Here is a 15477-nt window from a genome sequence, read left to right as displayed (position 1 = left end):
AGAAAATAGATGGAGAATCCTTATTACCTTAGACTTATTCCGAGGGCTAGTCATTCTGTTCATGAGAAAGCTGAACGTTCGGCTTACTTTGTATTTTTCAGACTCTGATTTGGCAGGTATAATGTATTTGTCCCATTCTTCTTCCTGACTCCTACAAAAAAGAATCTGTTATCATGGCTTATAAGATTTCAAAAGGGGTGCAAAAAACAGTAAGTACATTTTTTCTAGGTATTAATGGTTTTTTCATGATGAACAATTAAAAAAACATCTTACAGATAGATGGATAGGTGAATAGACATGTGATAAAACAAATACACAATTTTTTGTGCACTTTCAGTAACTGTGAACTCAAGGGAAACCATATTCTATATATAATTCTTTAAACTTTTCTGTATATTTTAATTTTTTCACAACCAAATATTGGGGAAGGAACCAAATCTCAGACTTATAATTTCATTCTAAAAATATGCTTTTTGATGCTTACTGTATTAATAGACATTTCCTGGGGCACCAAGAAGTCAAATAACCAACAGCAGGAAACTAGTTTTTTATTTGTTTTTGGAACACAAAGGTAATACTCAGCAGACATATATTTCCTTTGCAGATACAGCCTCAAAAACACAGACCATCAGCCTTTTGGTTCAGTCCCTCCTCTTCAATCAGGCTACCAATATCCAATATTCTCTAGGTCATATGGGGAAGAAGGCTATGAATACTCTACAAGAGGGAGGCTATGAACACACCGAACATCATTTATTTTCTTCTAACCCATTCCTTAGAAACAAAACAAATCCCAGCTAGGAAACATTACATTTCCCCTACAACTCCCTCTGATAGTCCTATATGTCCAAAATTACCATAGAGAAATGGGAAGGGGAGAGGCACAAAGAGAAAGTATATGTATTCATATCATATTAAATATCAGATCAAATCAGATAAGGCATCTGTAGGCTAAACTTTATTTTATTTTAATTATTGTGATTTGGGTGAAAGTCTACAGAGCAAATTCACTTTCCATATAACAGCTCACTTACACTTTGTCTCATGACATTGACTACAATTTACCTCAATGCAAAAGCTCCCCTCCCACTTCCTCCTGATAGTTTCCTTTTCCCAGTGTCCATCCCTCTATGCACTCCTGCCCCCTGAACTGTCTCCCTGTGCATAAGCAGCCCTTCTTTCTCCCATGCTTGTTCTCTCCAAGGAGTGTATCTTCCTAGTGTAAATGTTCACTTCATATGCCTGTCTTTTGTTTGGCTGGAAGCCACAGGTGTGGATTCAATTCAAGACCTGAAGGGCAGCTAGGGGCCATAGTCTCAGTAATTTGTAGGCTAAATTTTTCTAAAACATTTCACAACCAAAATCTCTCCTACCCCCCCCCAAACTTCTCATTGTTCAGCATTAGTGGCTAAAACATTCATCTCTGGGAAATACTTCTAAAAAATCATTATTTCTATACACTAAAATATGTATGATTATATTTCATGAAAATGCTGAGTTCAATGACATTTTTTCCAGAGCTCCAGTCTTCCTCATCTGATTAACGATGAACCTATTAGCCTAAATTATTTGTAAAGCCCTTTCCCAAAATTAAATATAACATGTGCCTACCTGAGGGGAAAGGGGAATAAAAAACCTTTTATTTAACCTCTTTAATAACTACTTTAAAATTCAAACTAATGAAAGAATTTAGAAAAAAATAATGCAGATACTAAAGGCACAGGCAGGACAGTATGGGTCTTGCTGCTCAAATCCTGCCCAGTGAACAAAACTGGGTTTGCTACTTAAAAGATACATTTGAAAAAGTTAAAAGGGAAAGGGGGTGAGCTGCAGTGAATATACTCTAGACTAAAGAGAGTAAGGAAGGAAGGTTGGGCAATCCTACTTCCGTAGTGATACTGCCTCGGAAACCCAAGGAGGGGTCGCTATGAGTCAGGGCTGACTCGACGGCACATAACAACAACAACAACAAAACAATGAGAGTAACAAAAGGATGGCGAATCCTCTTATATCCTCTTACTTCTATTGTCATCTCTGGTCATTTCTACCTTAGATAACTTACTTGTTAATAAAATCTGAAAATTCCCATGACCTCTTGTAAGCAAAATAATTTGCAAAACTCCTGTCATAATATTCAATAGGCTCACTTTTGGAATAGGGAAAAAACACACTTGAGAGCCTTGGAAGAATCTTCTCGGAACACCCTCTGTGATTCCAAGTGCCATTCAATGTCAAAGAAAGTCGCAGAGTGGTGAGGGGATCTAAGTCTCGGAATTAAAGACTGGTAAGTCATTTACATGGGAGCTCTGGTAGCATAGTGCCTAAGGCACTTGACTGCTAACCAGAAGGCTGGCAGCTCAAACCCACCAGCCACTCCTCGGAAGGAAGGTTGGACAATCCTACTTCCGTAGTGATACTGCCTAGGAAACCCAAGGAGGGGTCGCTATGAGTCGGGGCCGACTCGACGGCAAATAACAACAACAACAACAAGTCATTTACACGGGAGCCTTCATGGCACAGTAGTTAAGAACTCAACTGCTAATCAAAAGGTTGTCATTTCAAACCCACCAGCTGCTCTCTGTTGGAAAAAGATGTCAGTCTGCTGTAAAGATCACAGCATTGGAAAAACTATGGGGCAGTTCTACCCTGTCCTATAGGATCAATATGAGCCAGAATCAAATTAATGGCAGTGGGTCTGGTTTTCCTAGAAGGTCAACCCAAGGAGCCCTGGTGACACAATAGTTAAGCACTCAGGTTCTAATCAAAAGGCTGGTGGTTTGAACCCACCAGCACCCTCATGGGAGAAAGATGTGGCAGTCTGCTTCCATAAAGGTTACAGCCTTGGAAACCCTATGGGGCAGTTCTACTCTTTCCTATAGGGTAACTGTGAGTTGTAATCAACTTGTTGGCAATGGGTTTTTGTTTATTTGTTGGTTTTAAAGTCAATGCACATTTTGGGTCAAGAAGTCCCCTACCTTTTTCCCAGCAGAAAAACAATTAAACTCTCTCAAATAAAATGAAATCCTGTTTACCCAACTCTACTACCAATTCCCAATGCTATGGGAGACTCTATCAACTATTCAAGAACTCTTTTGATTAAGAACCTTTGTACCACAATTTACTATATATCCTCCATACATCTACAAAACTACATAAAATCAAAATACTTAATCTTTAAACCCAAAGGTTAATTAAGAATTGAGAAATGACAAACTAAACATAAAAATAATTTAAAAAACTAAATTTCAGAAACTCAGGTAACACACCTGGTAGATGTGAATATCACAGACATCATCCTTGTCAGATTATGAGAACAGGTAATATATGGAAACTGGACAAATGTAGAAGGCTGGTTGATCCCATGTTTCAAATCTAACTTAACTATGTTGTATGCATCTATACAGTTAGGTACTTTAGACAATGCTTGCAAAGAAAAAATCCTCAACTGATTTCATACTAGAATTTAAGTAACTTTCAATTTATAAGAACCTAAAAAATTAATTTAACCTCTTTCCAATATCCCAGCTTAAGGAGATTAGGAACACCTGATCTCTATTATTAAGGCACTCTGGTGACATAGTGCCTAAGGCATTTGACCGCTACCCTGAAGGTTGGCGGTTCAAACCCACCATCCGCTCTGTGGAAGGAAGCTGGGACAACCTACTTCTGTAAATATTTACCACCTCAGAAACCCAAAGGGGGTTGCTGTGAGTTGGAATTGACTTGATGGCAGTAAGTTTGTTTTCTGTTTGTTTGTTTAATCTCTATTATCAGGTTGATAAGTAATGGAAATCACACACACATTCTTCCAAAACTCATTTTTCAAAGAGCCTCTTGGTATTACCTTTTCAACAGGTAAACAGATATTTAAAATACTTTAAGAATATGAAGCCTCAATATCTCAACCCTTAAATCTACTACATTTACTACAAGCTATTTTTTTAAGATCTGAGGTTAAAAGAAGTTCCCACTATTCAAATTAAAAATTGTAACAGAGTAAATTGCTTTTTATACTCAGATGCTCAGATCTTAAAATATATAGAAAGTGATGCATATAAAAGATTTAAGATTGATGGGAGCAACAGCATAACTGAGTCACGCAATATAATCTTTAAGAAACTGGATAGATATAGTGTCTGCAGAAATGAACCTGCAAGATCTAGAGTGGGCTCCTTTCTACCAGATTGCATCCCTTTACAGAAATTAAATGATGAATATAAATAACAGAATTCCAAAGAAGGCAGACTCTACAGAACCTAGGAAATATCTGAAGCACGACAAAACAAAGCACTGGGAACAGAAGAGGATCTCACCGCCATATCTAATAAGACGTCAGGAATACAGTCAGTAGGATGAAAGATCTGCTCTACTAGAGACAATGTAGATGCTGACTGAGAAAGTCAGGTGTTTACAGAATGTGGACCAAAAGAGATTACATAATAGAAAAGAAGAAGGAAGAAAAAGAGTGATACGGAATGAGGAAGACGAGTGAAAGTGATACTCCCTACACATCTCATCTAAGTTAGAGGCTTATCAAACTGGCCCCTCCAGGCTTAAATTCCTCTCCTAATGGAAAATAAGTATTTTATTTATTTTTTAAAAAATCTTTTCAGTCAATCCATTACTTCTTCAGTTGTTAAAAAGTCAACAGGGAGAAGATGGCTAATCAAAATGATGACCAGGGTGACTATCAAATTTCAGAATTAGGAAGTAAATCACTTACATGAAGTAATAAATTCCAAGTGCTTAGAACAGTGTAAGGCACACAAAAGCATTCAATATACGTCATTTACTGCAGCTCTTATCACCATCTTTATCATCATGAGGTCATCTCCATCATCATCCTGTACTTAAAGGGCATTCTTAGTCTCCCTCTATTTGTATCATTACAAAGATCCCACCTTGGTCTCAATAAAAATAGGAATGAACAAAAGGAAGTTTTTCTTATTGATACCTTTATTCCAATTTAAAACAAAACAATCTATTTTACTCTATATATTAAAAGTTTCGGAGTTTTACCATTATTACTGCCAAAATTAAAAGTCGCTTTCCCCTTTTGTCATATTGCCTTCCCTGGAGAAGGATATCGTGCTTGGTAAAGGGGAGGGTGAACAAAAAACGCAAAGGCCCTTAACAAGGTGGAATGACACAGTGGTTCAACAACGGACTCAGGCCCAGCAAGGATTATGACGCTGGCACAGGACCGGACAGTGTTTCATTCTGTTGTACAGAGGATTGCGATGAGTCAGAGCCAACTCGACAGCACCTAACAACAACAACTGAAGGCCAAACATTTATGCCATTTCAGATGCTGTTTTGCACAGGCTTTGGGACTGTTATTTTACAGTACAACCCAAGAACAGTTAGTTATTCAAGACCAAACACTCAACAATCACACTCACTCACCACCTTGCTTCCCAAATTCTGCTCTAGCAACAATTTTACCTTCTAAGGAAAAAAATAGAAGCTTTCAAGGCAGCCTATCAACCAGAAAATTGGTATTGTTTAAAGCATGTTCTGCATTGTTTATTCTTTGTTCCAAAACATGATACTCCTAAGCAATACCCATGAAGAGAGGCAATAGGTGTTCCAGCACTTTCTATAGTTGACAACCTAGGGACCTGTTACGATAGGAAATTGTCTTGTTACAGCAGAAAGACCTATGGAGAACCTGTTCCCTTTCAAAAGCAGGTGGTCCTCAAGCTGCTCCTGTCCCCCTTGGTCTCATAAATGTGAAGGTGTTAGCTCGGAAAATTACCCAAAATAGAATAGCCCTGCCCCCTGTCCCAAAGCCTGCAAATGCAGGAACAGAAAGGAACAGGCTGGCCAACACACACTGACATGTCTGACAGAGGGCACAAGGGATCCCCGGCAGGCTCATTACATAGAGATATCTCATAAATTAGTGACACAGGAATCAAAAAACGATGTGCACACGCTCAAATGTTCAAATATGCACATGTAATGTACAAATAATCAAGCAGTCCCTCACAAAATTTGCAACAGTGAAAATACCTTTTTTCTCCTGGTGGCTCCAGTAAGCTGTAAGATCTTTGCTCTACAAGACACAGAATAATAAATGAAAACTCAGGCAGACAAACTAGCAGTCATGGGTTAGTCTGAAATGCACAAACCATGTTTTATCATTATATACACCACCAGTTAGAAAATAATGAGAAAACAAGAATTTTACATAAACAAGACATTGCTCTAGATACCCTTATCACTTTTCATAGTTTGAAGCTAGGAGGAGGGAAGTCAAACCATGGCAACATTTAATGACTCCATGACCTACGTTAGCATCAGCAAGGGACAGCAAACATTTTCAGAGGTGCAGGAAATTAGTTATACTTTTTCGGAATCCAGAGCTTCACTCTTTATTCATAATGCTAATTTAGTAACACAGAGAATCAACCAATAGCTGCTCTTTAGCAAAGCTTAAGGGAAAAGTCTTGAAGGTCAGCACAATGAATAGTTCATTTAATATAGTAGTAGTGCATTTATAAAATCCTCTGGTAGCATAGTGGCTAAGGCACTTGACTGCTAACCAGAAGGCTGGCGGTTCAAACCCACCAGCCACTCCCCGGAAGGAAGGTTGGGCAATCCTACTTCTGTAGTGATACTGCCTCGGAAACCCAAGGAGGGGTCGCTATGAGTCAGGGCTGACTCGACGGCACATAACAACAAGCAGCAGCCAGTTCAGAGATGTGCTTTGTGGCACACAGGAAGAAAGAATCACCTTTCCCAGGAGATCTGTGGGGACTTGGAACAGGCAAGCTCTTGCAAGCAGCTTAGCGCCATCTTGTTTCTAGAACTGGAGTACTTACTACAGGGACGGAGCAGAGACACTGACTCAGACAGTGAGAGAGACTGAAGTAGGGACCAGCAACTATGGAGGAGCACACCGTCTACAGAGCAGGGACAAATTCTTTACCATTACAATCCAGAACAAGGAAGAAGCAAAACTAGGTTGCAAAGGGAGATGAGCCAAATATAAGGAGGAAAACTAATAAATAAGTATCCCTGCCAAAATGTGTAAGTATTAATGCTGAACCTAATACTATATTGTACCTAACGTAAAACCTATTTTGAAGAAGTTGGAGGCTTTATTTTATACCCATTTTTTAATGTTTTTCAAACTAAGTCATGGGCAGAAATCATTATCTGTGTCTTAAATAGGCTGAGGTTCCAAGAGAATAAGCTATGTATCCAAGATGATCAAATTATGAATAGAAGCCAACCTAGGCAATTGGGAAAAGTCTAATAGGATTCTATATGTCACTTTGGAATAAATTTGAAAAATTTGTTTATTTCACTTCTCAAATTTTTAAATGTATAGTTCTTTTTGTCATCTCAGTGAGGATGTGATTACCATTTCAATATTGGCAAAACTTCTATCTCAATCCAAAATATATCAAAGGGAATTAGAGGATTGGATTTTGCTTTATGAATACAAGCCTTGAGTTGTATGTCATCAAGGTACCATACATGAAGAAAGCATATGGCCATCTAAAAGACAGGAAAAAAAGAAAAGACCAAGAGAGATGTCAGATGAGACTCTGAAACTTGCTCTTGAACATAAAGTGCATGGAAGAAATAATGACATAAAAGAGCTGAACAAAAGATTTAAAGGGCAGCTCAAGAAGACAAAGTAAAATATTACAATGAAATGTACAAAAGCCTGGAATTAGAAAATGAAAAGAGAAGAGCACACTCAGCATTTCTCATGTTGAAAGAACTTAAAAAGAAAGAAAGAAAAGAAAAAAAAAAAAATCCAAGCCTCGAGTTGCAATATTAAAGGATTCTCCAAGCAAAATAATGAATGATGCAGGAAGCATCAATGAAGACAGACAGAATAAAAGAATTACTGTGCCCAAAAAGAATTGGTCAACTTGATTAAGACCCAATGGCACTGAAAAAAGACTAAGCTGTACTAAAGGCACTGGTGAAAAACAAAGCTCCAGAAATTTATGGAAGACCAGTTAAGATAGTTCAACAAATAGATGCAATGCTGGAAATGCTCATTCATCTATGTAAGGAGACTTGGAAGACAACTACCTGGTCAACTGACAGAAGAGACTCATATTTGTACCCTTTCCAAAGAAAGATGATCCAACAGAAAGCAGAAATTATCCAGCAATATCTTTAATATCGCACACAAGTAAAATTTTGCTGAAGATAATTCAAAAATGGTTGCATCAGTATATCAACAAGAACTACAGAAATTCAAACCAGATTCAGAAAAGGACATTCAGAAGAGGACAACAATGGAATGAAACATTGTTGACATCAGATGGATCTTGGCTGAAAACAAAGATCAGAAAACTGTTTACCTGTATTTTATTGACTATACAAAGGCATTTGACGATGTGGATCATAACAAACTATGCATAACATTGCAAAGAATGGGAATTCCACAACACTTAATTGTGCTCATGCAGAAACTGTACAAACAGAACAAGGGGATACTGCGTGGTTTAAAATCAGGAAAGGTGTGCATCAGGGTTGTTGTAACCTTTCACCATACTTATTCAATACGTATGCTTAACAAATAATCCAAGAAGCTGGACTATATGAAGAAGGAAGCAACATCATGACTGAAGAGGACTCTTTAAGACCTATGGTACACAAATGACACAACCAGGCTTGCTGAAAGCAAAGATTTGAAACACTTACTGATGAAGATCAATCCTTCAGTGTGGATTATACCTCAACATGAAGAAAACAAAAATCCTCACCAATAAGCAACATGATAAATGGAGGAAAGACTGAAGTTGTGAAGGATTTCACTTTACTTGGATCTATAGTCAACACCTATGGAAGCAGCAGTCAAGAAATCAGGATATACTACATTGGGCAAATCTGCTTTAATAGAGCTCTTTAAAGTGTTTAAAAGCAGATGTCACTTTAAAGACTAATGTGCACCTGACATAAGCCATGGTATTTTCAATTGCCTCCTATGCATGCAAATGCTAAACAATGAATAAGGAAGACTGAAGAAGAACTTATGAACTTGAATTGTAGTATTGGTGAAGAATATTGAATATAGAATATACTGTGGACTCCAAGAAAAAAAAAAAAAATCTGTATTGGAAGAAGTAAAGCCAGAATGCTCCTTGGAAGCAAAGATGGCAAGACTTTGTCCCACATACTTTGGACACATTATCAGTAGGGACCAGTCCCTGGAGAAGGACATTGTGCTTGGTAGAGAGGCAGCAAAAGAGAGGAAGACTCTCAACAAGATGGACTGACACAGTGGCTGCAACAATGGGCTCAAACAGCAATGATTGTGAGGCTGGCGCAGGCCCAGGCAGTGTTTTGCTCTGTTGTACACAGAGGCGCTATGATTTGGAACTAACTCAATGGCACCCAACAGCCTAATAATAATATAAGAATTAAATAATAAAGCTGCCACCACTGTACTCTTGATGTAGATAGATAAAAGGCATGAGAAATGATAAGAACCCATGAAGAAGACAAAGAAGGAAGCACCACCCAAGAATAAAGACTGAAAGTTCATCATATCTTTGTGTATTTGTATCACAGCCCATACATCTGAGAGTTCCCCACTGAGGCAAAAAGGATCCAGGGGCTCCATTTAAATAGGAAGAATACTTAGAACCATGGAAAACTTATGAAGAAAGGATTTACACAACAGAAATGTCAATTTACATGTGACTAATCAATGCAAACTATGAAACAACAAACATTTTTTGAATTAATCAAGCTTTCACATCTCTGTTCCAACCACTTAAAAACAGTGAAAATTATTCTTTCTTCAATGAGAGTTAATTTATCCTACATAGTAAATGGCTTTTGACTGACCTAAAAGGTATCAGTCCTCACACTTGTAACCATACAGATCCACGCACTGGAACATGGGCATCTTAGTACATTTAGTTTATAGGCACAACTTAAATTATCTAGCTTTAATTCTTACCTTCTGGATAGTATTAAACTTCATTTAGATTGCTTTGTCTTTATATATGCTGTCTAATAATAAGTTTTTATTTACAGAAAAACAAAAGGTATTGATGTCATCCCTTTATTCTTTCCAATTTCAAAGCAAAGATTTATAGATCGTATATAAGGAAAAAAATACCTATCTTTACTCATTAAAGAATGCCTAAATCAGGGCTCTTTTCTCTTATAAACAATCGATTTCCTCTTAGTCACCTGCTCAATGGTTCCAAACTATGACTTTATTAATCAGGGACACTGGATGTAGAGACAAGACCACCAATTTGCACAGTGCACAGAAGATCTTAGTGTTTTCCAACAACTACAGTATAAAATTAATTGTACTACTCAGGGAAAGTGTGGCAGGCTGTCACACAAAGGAATCTCATCCTATTTTAAGCTTAGGGAGACCTAAAGACCTTAGAAAGACCCAAGATATATAAAGGAAAACCTATGCTGAATTCAAATTATCTTCTTTTTCCTGTCCTCTGAAGGTAGCTGTATCCTTTCTTATTTACTCTTGGTCTTTTCTCCATTTCCCAACTCCGAAAATAAAATTTACATATTTACAATTAGTCTTGCTTTCTCTTCTTCCAATAACACTTCCCAGAAAGAAGAAGAGAGGGGAGACTTATATTTAGTAACTTTTGTTTTATAGTTTATACGTTTTCTCTATTATGTTCATTCAATAAATATTACTGAACATCTAGGTGGCGTAGTGCCTAAGGCATATGACTGCTAACCAGAAGGCTGCTGGTTCAAACCCAGTCCTCAGAAGGAAGACTGGGCAATCTACTTCCATAGAGATACCACCTTGGAAACTGACTCAACAGCAGTGAGTTTGGTTTTTGCTACCACATACAAAGGAGCTCTGGTGGCATAGTGCCTAAGGCATTTGACTGCTAACCAGAAGACTGGCAGTTCAAACCCACCAGCCACTCTGCGGAACAAAGACTGGGCAATCTACTTCCATAAAGATGTACCACCTCAGAAACCCGAAGGGGGTCGCTATGAGTCAGAATCAACTCAATGGCAGTGAATTTGGTTTGGTTTACCATATACAAATCATTGTTTTAGATGGTAGTTCTAAGCACAAAGATCATGGTTACAGTAGTTTGATCCACATGGCATAAAAAATGCAAAAATAATAGTAATAACAAGGTAATATGCAAAATAAGAAAAAGAAAGAGGAGGAAGAAAAAAGAGTAAAAGCCTATTTTAAATATTTTATATTGGGAAACTGAGACTAACAAACACATTTCTTATTTTTTGAGTCAAAACTCTTATGGAAGAGCCAACAAAGTATTTATTGAGAAGTATTTATCTATCTCAAGTATTTATTGAGAAGGGAAAATGTTACAACACTATTATTAAAGATTGGGAAGAATGTATCCAAATATGCCTTTAAATGTAATTATTATATTATGGTCCATTCATATATTATAATTATATAATGGTATTATTTACAGAAAGTATAAAATAACCGTATTTTGAAATAAAGTTGGAAATGGGTACTAATTGAGAAGGCACAATTATAAGGTGAGCTTCTGGAATGCTCATAATTGTGCTATTTCTTCACCTGAACTCACTTTTGAAAATTCACCAAGTTGCACAATGATGATTTGTGTATATATGCTATAGTTCAATTCAAAGTGTATTGTATGAAAGTTGTATTTCTGATTGTTTGCACTCCCACAAAAATGCTGAGAAATGTTTAAATTGTTCTTCAACTATGTTTGCATATTTCCTATTATCTTTCTAACATGCCAAAGTTATTTGCTGGGAAAAAAGAAGAAGAAGAAAAGAAGAAAAATCCATTTTGCAATGCTTTAGGGTAGTAGTTTTTTATAATTAAATAAAATCCTCTGAAGACCTCATAATAATATATCTAGAACCAACTTGAGGCTACAATATCCTTGAGGAAAACATTTTATTCAAAGAACAATGCACAAGAGAGGTGCACACATATCTGTAATTTCATCAAAATCAAATCAATAACTTGACTGATACCTAACAGACACAAAGATTTTGCTATGTTTAGAAAAATAATTTTTAAAAAAATAGGCTTATGAAAATTGAATTGAAAATCCGAACCTACTTGTATATACTATTTACTTTTACTAATTAAGAATCTTCTGCAGAATAGAATGCTTTCAAAGTCAAATGGCAAATAACGCCTACCTTCACTTGAATTGCTTACTGTAAAATCATGCATCAACCGAGATTTTCCTAAAGAGATTTTGGGTGATGAGCAGGAATAAGAACGTGAGCGAACTCCAGAAAACAATGACTCCTAAAAGAGATCAAAATGAGGTTAAAAAAAAAAAAATTCTACATGAGACTTGAAAGTATTTGTTTACCATGAGTATCACTAAGTCAATACCTTTGGGAAAAGATTCAACTTGAACATTTCTGATATAATCTTACTGAATACTTGTTTTCTTTGCTTCTCTCAACTTTTAAAATGTCATTGTCTTTTTAACTTTAGTAAACTTCAGCTTTTGGAAATAGTTCCTATATATACTTTAACATACAATTATAACAATCCAGCCAAGTAGATTAAAGTGAAAAATAAAGTCCAATGACATTTTCTCCATACATTCAACATTCTCTGTACATTTTTTTGGTTGTTTTTTTTAACCTGAATTACCAAGTATTTTGGTGTTCTCTAATACTGTCTATTAGTGATGAAATAGCATTCAAAGAAAATTCTAAGTTGTTAAGTGAAATCTCTATACTTAAAGTTATTAGAAAGTTGAGGAATAATCATTTATAATTATCAGAATTTGTTAAAACTCCAAATAACTATTTAAAATTATATTGTTAGTTGTAGTCTTTGGGGAAGGACATATCAGGTCAATACACAAATCTTTCTAGTCTGGCTTATTTTTCAATAGACCTTCCAACTAACCACTTCTGAGATGATGTTTAGATGATGTTTGTCTTTCATTTTATTCCTTTTACATGGCTTTCCATTTTTATTCCTGTTTGCCCAGTTACATATTATTTTTATTATTATATTAGTAATATATGCAAAAAATGTAAGATTATTGAACATGGAAAGATTAATTTTTTAAAATATGTTTCAGAAAGTTTAAAGGAATATGCAATGGAACTCCCTCAAAGTCATTCATGATACCCAACTGCCATCCCTAAGATGCCTAGTGGCTTTAGGATTGATTCTATCCATCCATTAATAAGATACCACTGAAGGTTAGGGCTAAAAGAAAGTAATGCAAATCCGTTACTAAAATTAAGCCATCAGTGACTGTCCTTCACAGGCACTGGCCTCTTCTGTTTCCCCTAAGTGAAAACAGACAGTTTGTCCTACGTTCATCCATTTAATTAAAGAATTTGGATGAAAATAGAGAGCAAAAAACTGACCTTGCTGCAAAGGGCCCTGGGCAGTGGCTCACTACTGTCTTGTGAGGGAGCACTATACCCCAACCCCCACGCCCACCCCCAGTCATCCCCAGGGCTTGGAAGCCATGTCTGAAAGGCCAGCTTAATCTGTCCTGTGGCACAAACAGTGACCTGGCCACACAAGGCCTTAACCAAATGTCATCCTCTACATTTAAGTCATGTATGGTAATCATGTTCCATGATAATGAGGCTTTGAAAATTGCCCAGAACTCTTAAGCAAAAAGTTATACTCAGTAATTACACAAGCAAGGCAAGATATATTTTATAGGCCTAATTTTTCCTAAAAGTGAACAATATGAGATTGTTTTACAGAGTGACTATTTTTCGCTCCAAGTAATGATGGATTTTTCATAATTTCATTCAAGATGCAAAACTAAAATGTATCTACATTAACAATCATGCCCATTCCCTGTTCTCCAAAACTATCACAGAATTTTGATGTTAAAAAATGATGACAGCTCTACAGGCTTCAGGGATAAGGGAAAGGAAGTCAGAAGATGTGGATTCAAGTTCCGACCCTATGACAAAGCCTGGCCAACCTGGATGAGACATCTAACAGCAGGAACCTCATCTGCTCAAAGCAAAATAAAAGCACCACCACCTCGGAGACCCAAGGAGGGGTCGCTATGACTTGGGTCCGACTCGATGGCACATAGCAACAACAAGCTATGGCCTAGATGAGTTATGAGAAAATCATATACTATGTACATACTTAAAACATGTTTTATGTTTGTAGGACATACACAAAAAATAAGGCATTATTGTAATAACCATATGTTTGGAGTAACGAGAGTTCTGGCACAGCATATATTGTTTTACAGTAGTAAACTCAAGTTACACAAAAACAAGTGGACAATAGAAATCAAATAAGAAGAAAACATATGTTCAAAAACAAAAGGGCTTTCTCAGCAAGTTTAAAGGAGTTTATTTATTTTATTTTTTAAGACACAACCACAACAAAATGAAATCATAATGCGAAACGTCCAAAAAGAGAAAACTTGGCTTTCAGGGGAAAATTGACAAGGTTTATGATGTTTCAGGTTAGGTCATGCAACCAGGAAGGGTCAACAAGCATCGCCTCTGCCTTATGAACATTATCTGATTGTCCAGGTCAAGTTTGAGAACTAAAACTCATTTAATACTACCCAGTTTTTCTCTCTTGAGATGATGGCAGATATTATTATACAAAATGGTAAAACGTTTCCAAGTATTTGAAAGATTACATGAACTTGTAATGTATTAATGAACACATAAATCAGTATTTATAAGTAAGGTCCATACAAATTAAAACAGAGTGATAGGGATTAAAATGACTCAACCAGACCTCTCACAGACATCTAAAAAACATAGTTCACACAAACGAATAAAGCATAATTTGTCTTTCAGATATAGATAGATAGATTTAGACAATATATATTCCACGCTTAAATAAACAAACTTAATACCCGTAAGAATACCTTTGACTGCAGATTACTTGAAAAAGAAAGTGATTCAGCCCTGGAGATATTAAAATCAGGTTCAGTGTTGGTCTCAAAAGAATCCAATTCATCACCACTAGGAATCCCAGTTCTTGAGGAACTCTGGGACACTGGAGTGTAACAAATGTGGGACCTCTCAGAATGCCCTTCACCTTCACTGTCAGCATCCAAGGCATCAAGGCTAGAACTAAAGCACAAAGTAATTAAATAAGAAAATAACTATACAGATGGATAGATGGATGTGTCGGTGGGTAAATGGATGGATGGGTAGGTGGGTGGGTGGATAAATGGGTGGACGGACAGACTTGAGTAATTCATTGGTTTCTAAGTTTCTGAATTTAAATCTTCTGACTGCTGTGAGGTGCAAAGAAAACTCAGTTAATTTCCAGAGAAATATATTTTTCAGTCATTTTTATTTTTTTCTCCTCCCAAATCTCCTTTAAAAAAAAACTAAATTTCCTCAAATGAACCTTTCTTCTTAGCAAATGCCATTACAAGGCATTTGACTGCTAACCAGAAGGCTGGTGGTTCAAACCCACCAGCCCTCTTTGTAAGGAAAATTAGGCAATCTATTTCCATAATGATACTGCCTCAGAAACCCAAGGAGGGGTTGCTA

The 15477-nt window shown here is 36.6% G+C and overlaps 1 protein-coding gene across 1 annotated transcript in view; it reads right to left on the bottom strand.

Moving 5' to 3' along the window:
* The window catches only part of ARHGEF28 (Rho guanine nucleotide exchange factor 28), a 223182-nt gene that overhangs the window by 154292 nt on the left and 53413 nt on the right, over window positions 1–15477 (bottom strand). Inside the window, exons 4-7 of the mRNA XM_042781320.1 lie at window positions 14841–15048; window positions 12142–12253; window positions 6016–6058; window positions 28–151 (exon numbers count right to left, since the gene is read on the bottom strand). Of these exons, the coding sequence (XP_042637254.1) occupies window positions 28–151; window positions 6016–6058; window positions 12142–12253; window positions 14841–15048 (487 nt within the window). The remainder of the gene's footprint in view (window positions 1–27; window positions 152–6015; window positions 6059–12141; window positions 12254–14840; window positions 15049–15477) is intronic.

Source organism: Orycteropus afer, unplaced genomic scaffold (assembly GCF_000298275.1).
Source record: "Orycteropus afer afer isolate SDZICR_OR568_19922 unplaced genomic scaffold, OryAfe1.0 scaffold00104, whole genome shotgun sequence".
In the NCBI taxonomy this organism is placed as follows: Eukaryota; Metazoa; Chordata; class Mammalia; order Tubulidentata; family Orycteropodidae; genus Orycteropus; species Orycteropus afer.
Note: the sequence above shows the minus strand (reverse complement) of the source record. Positions and strands in the feature narration are given on the sequence as shown.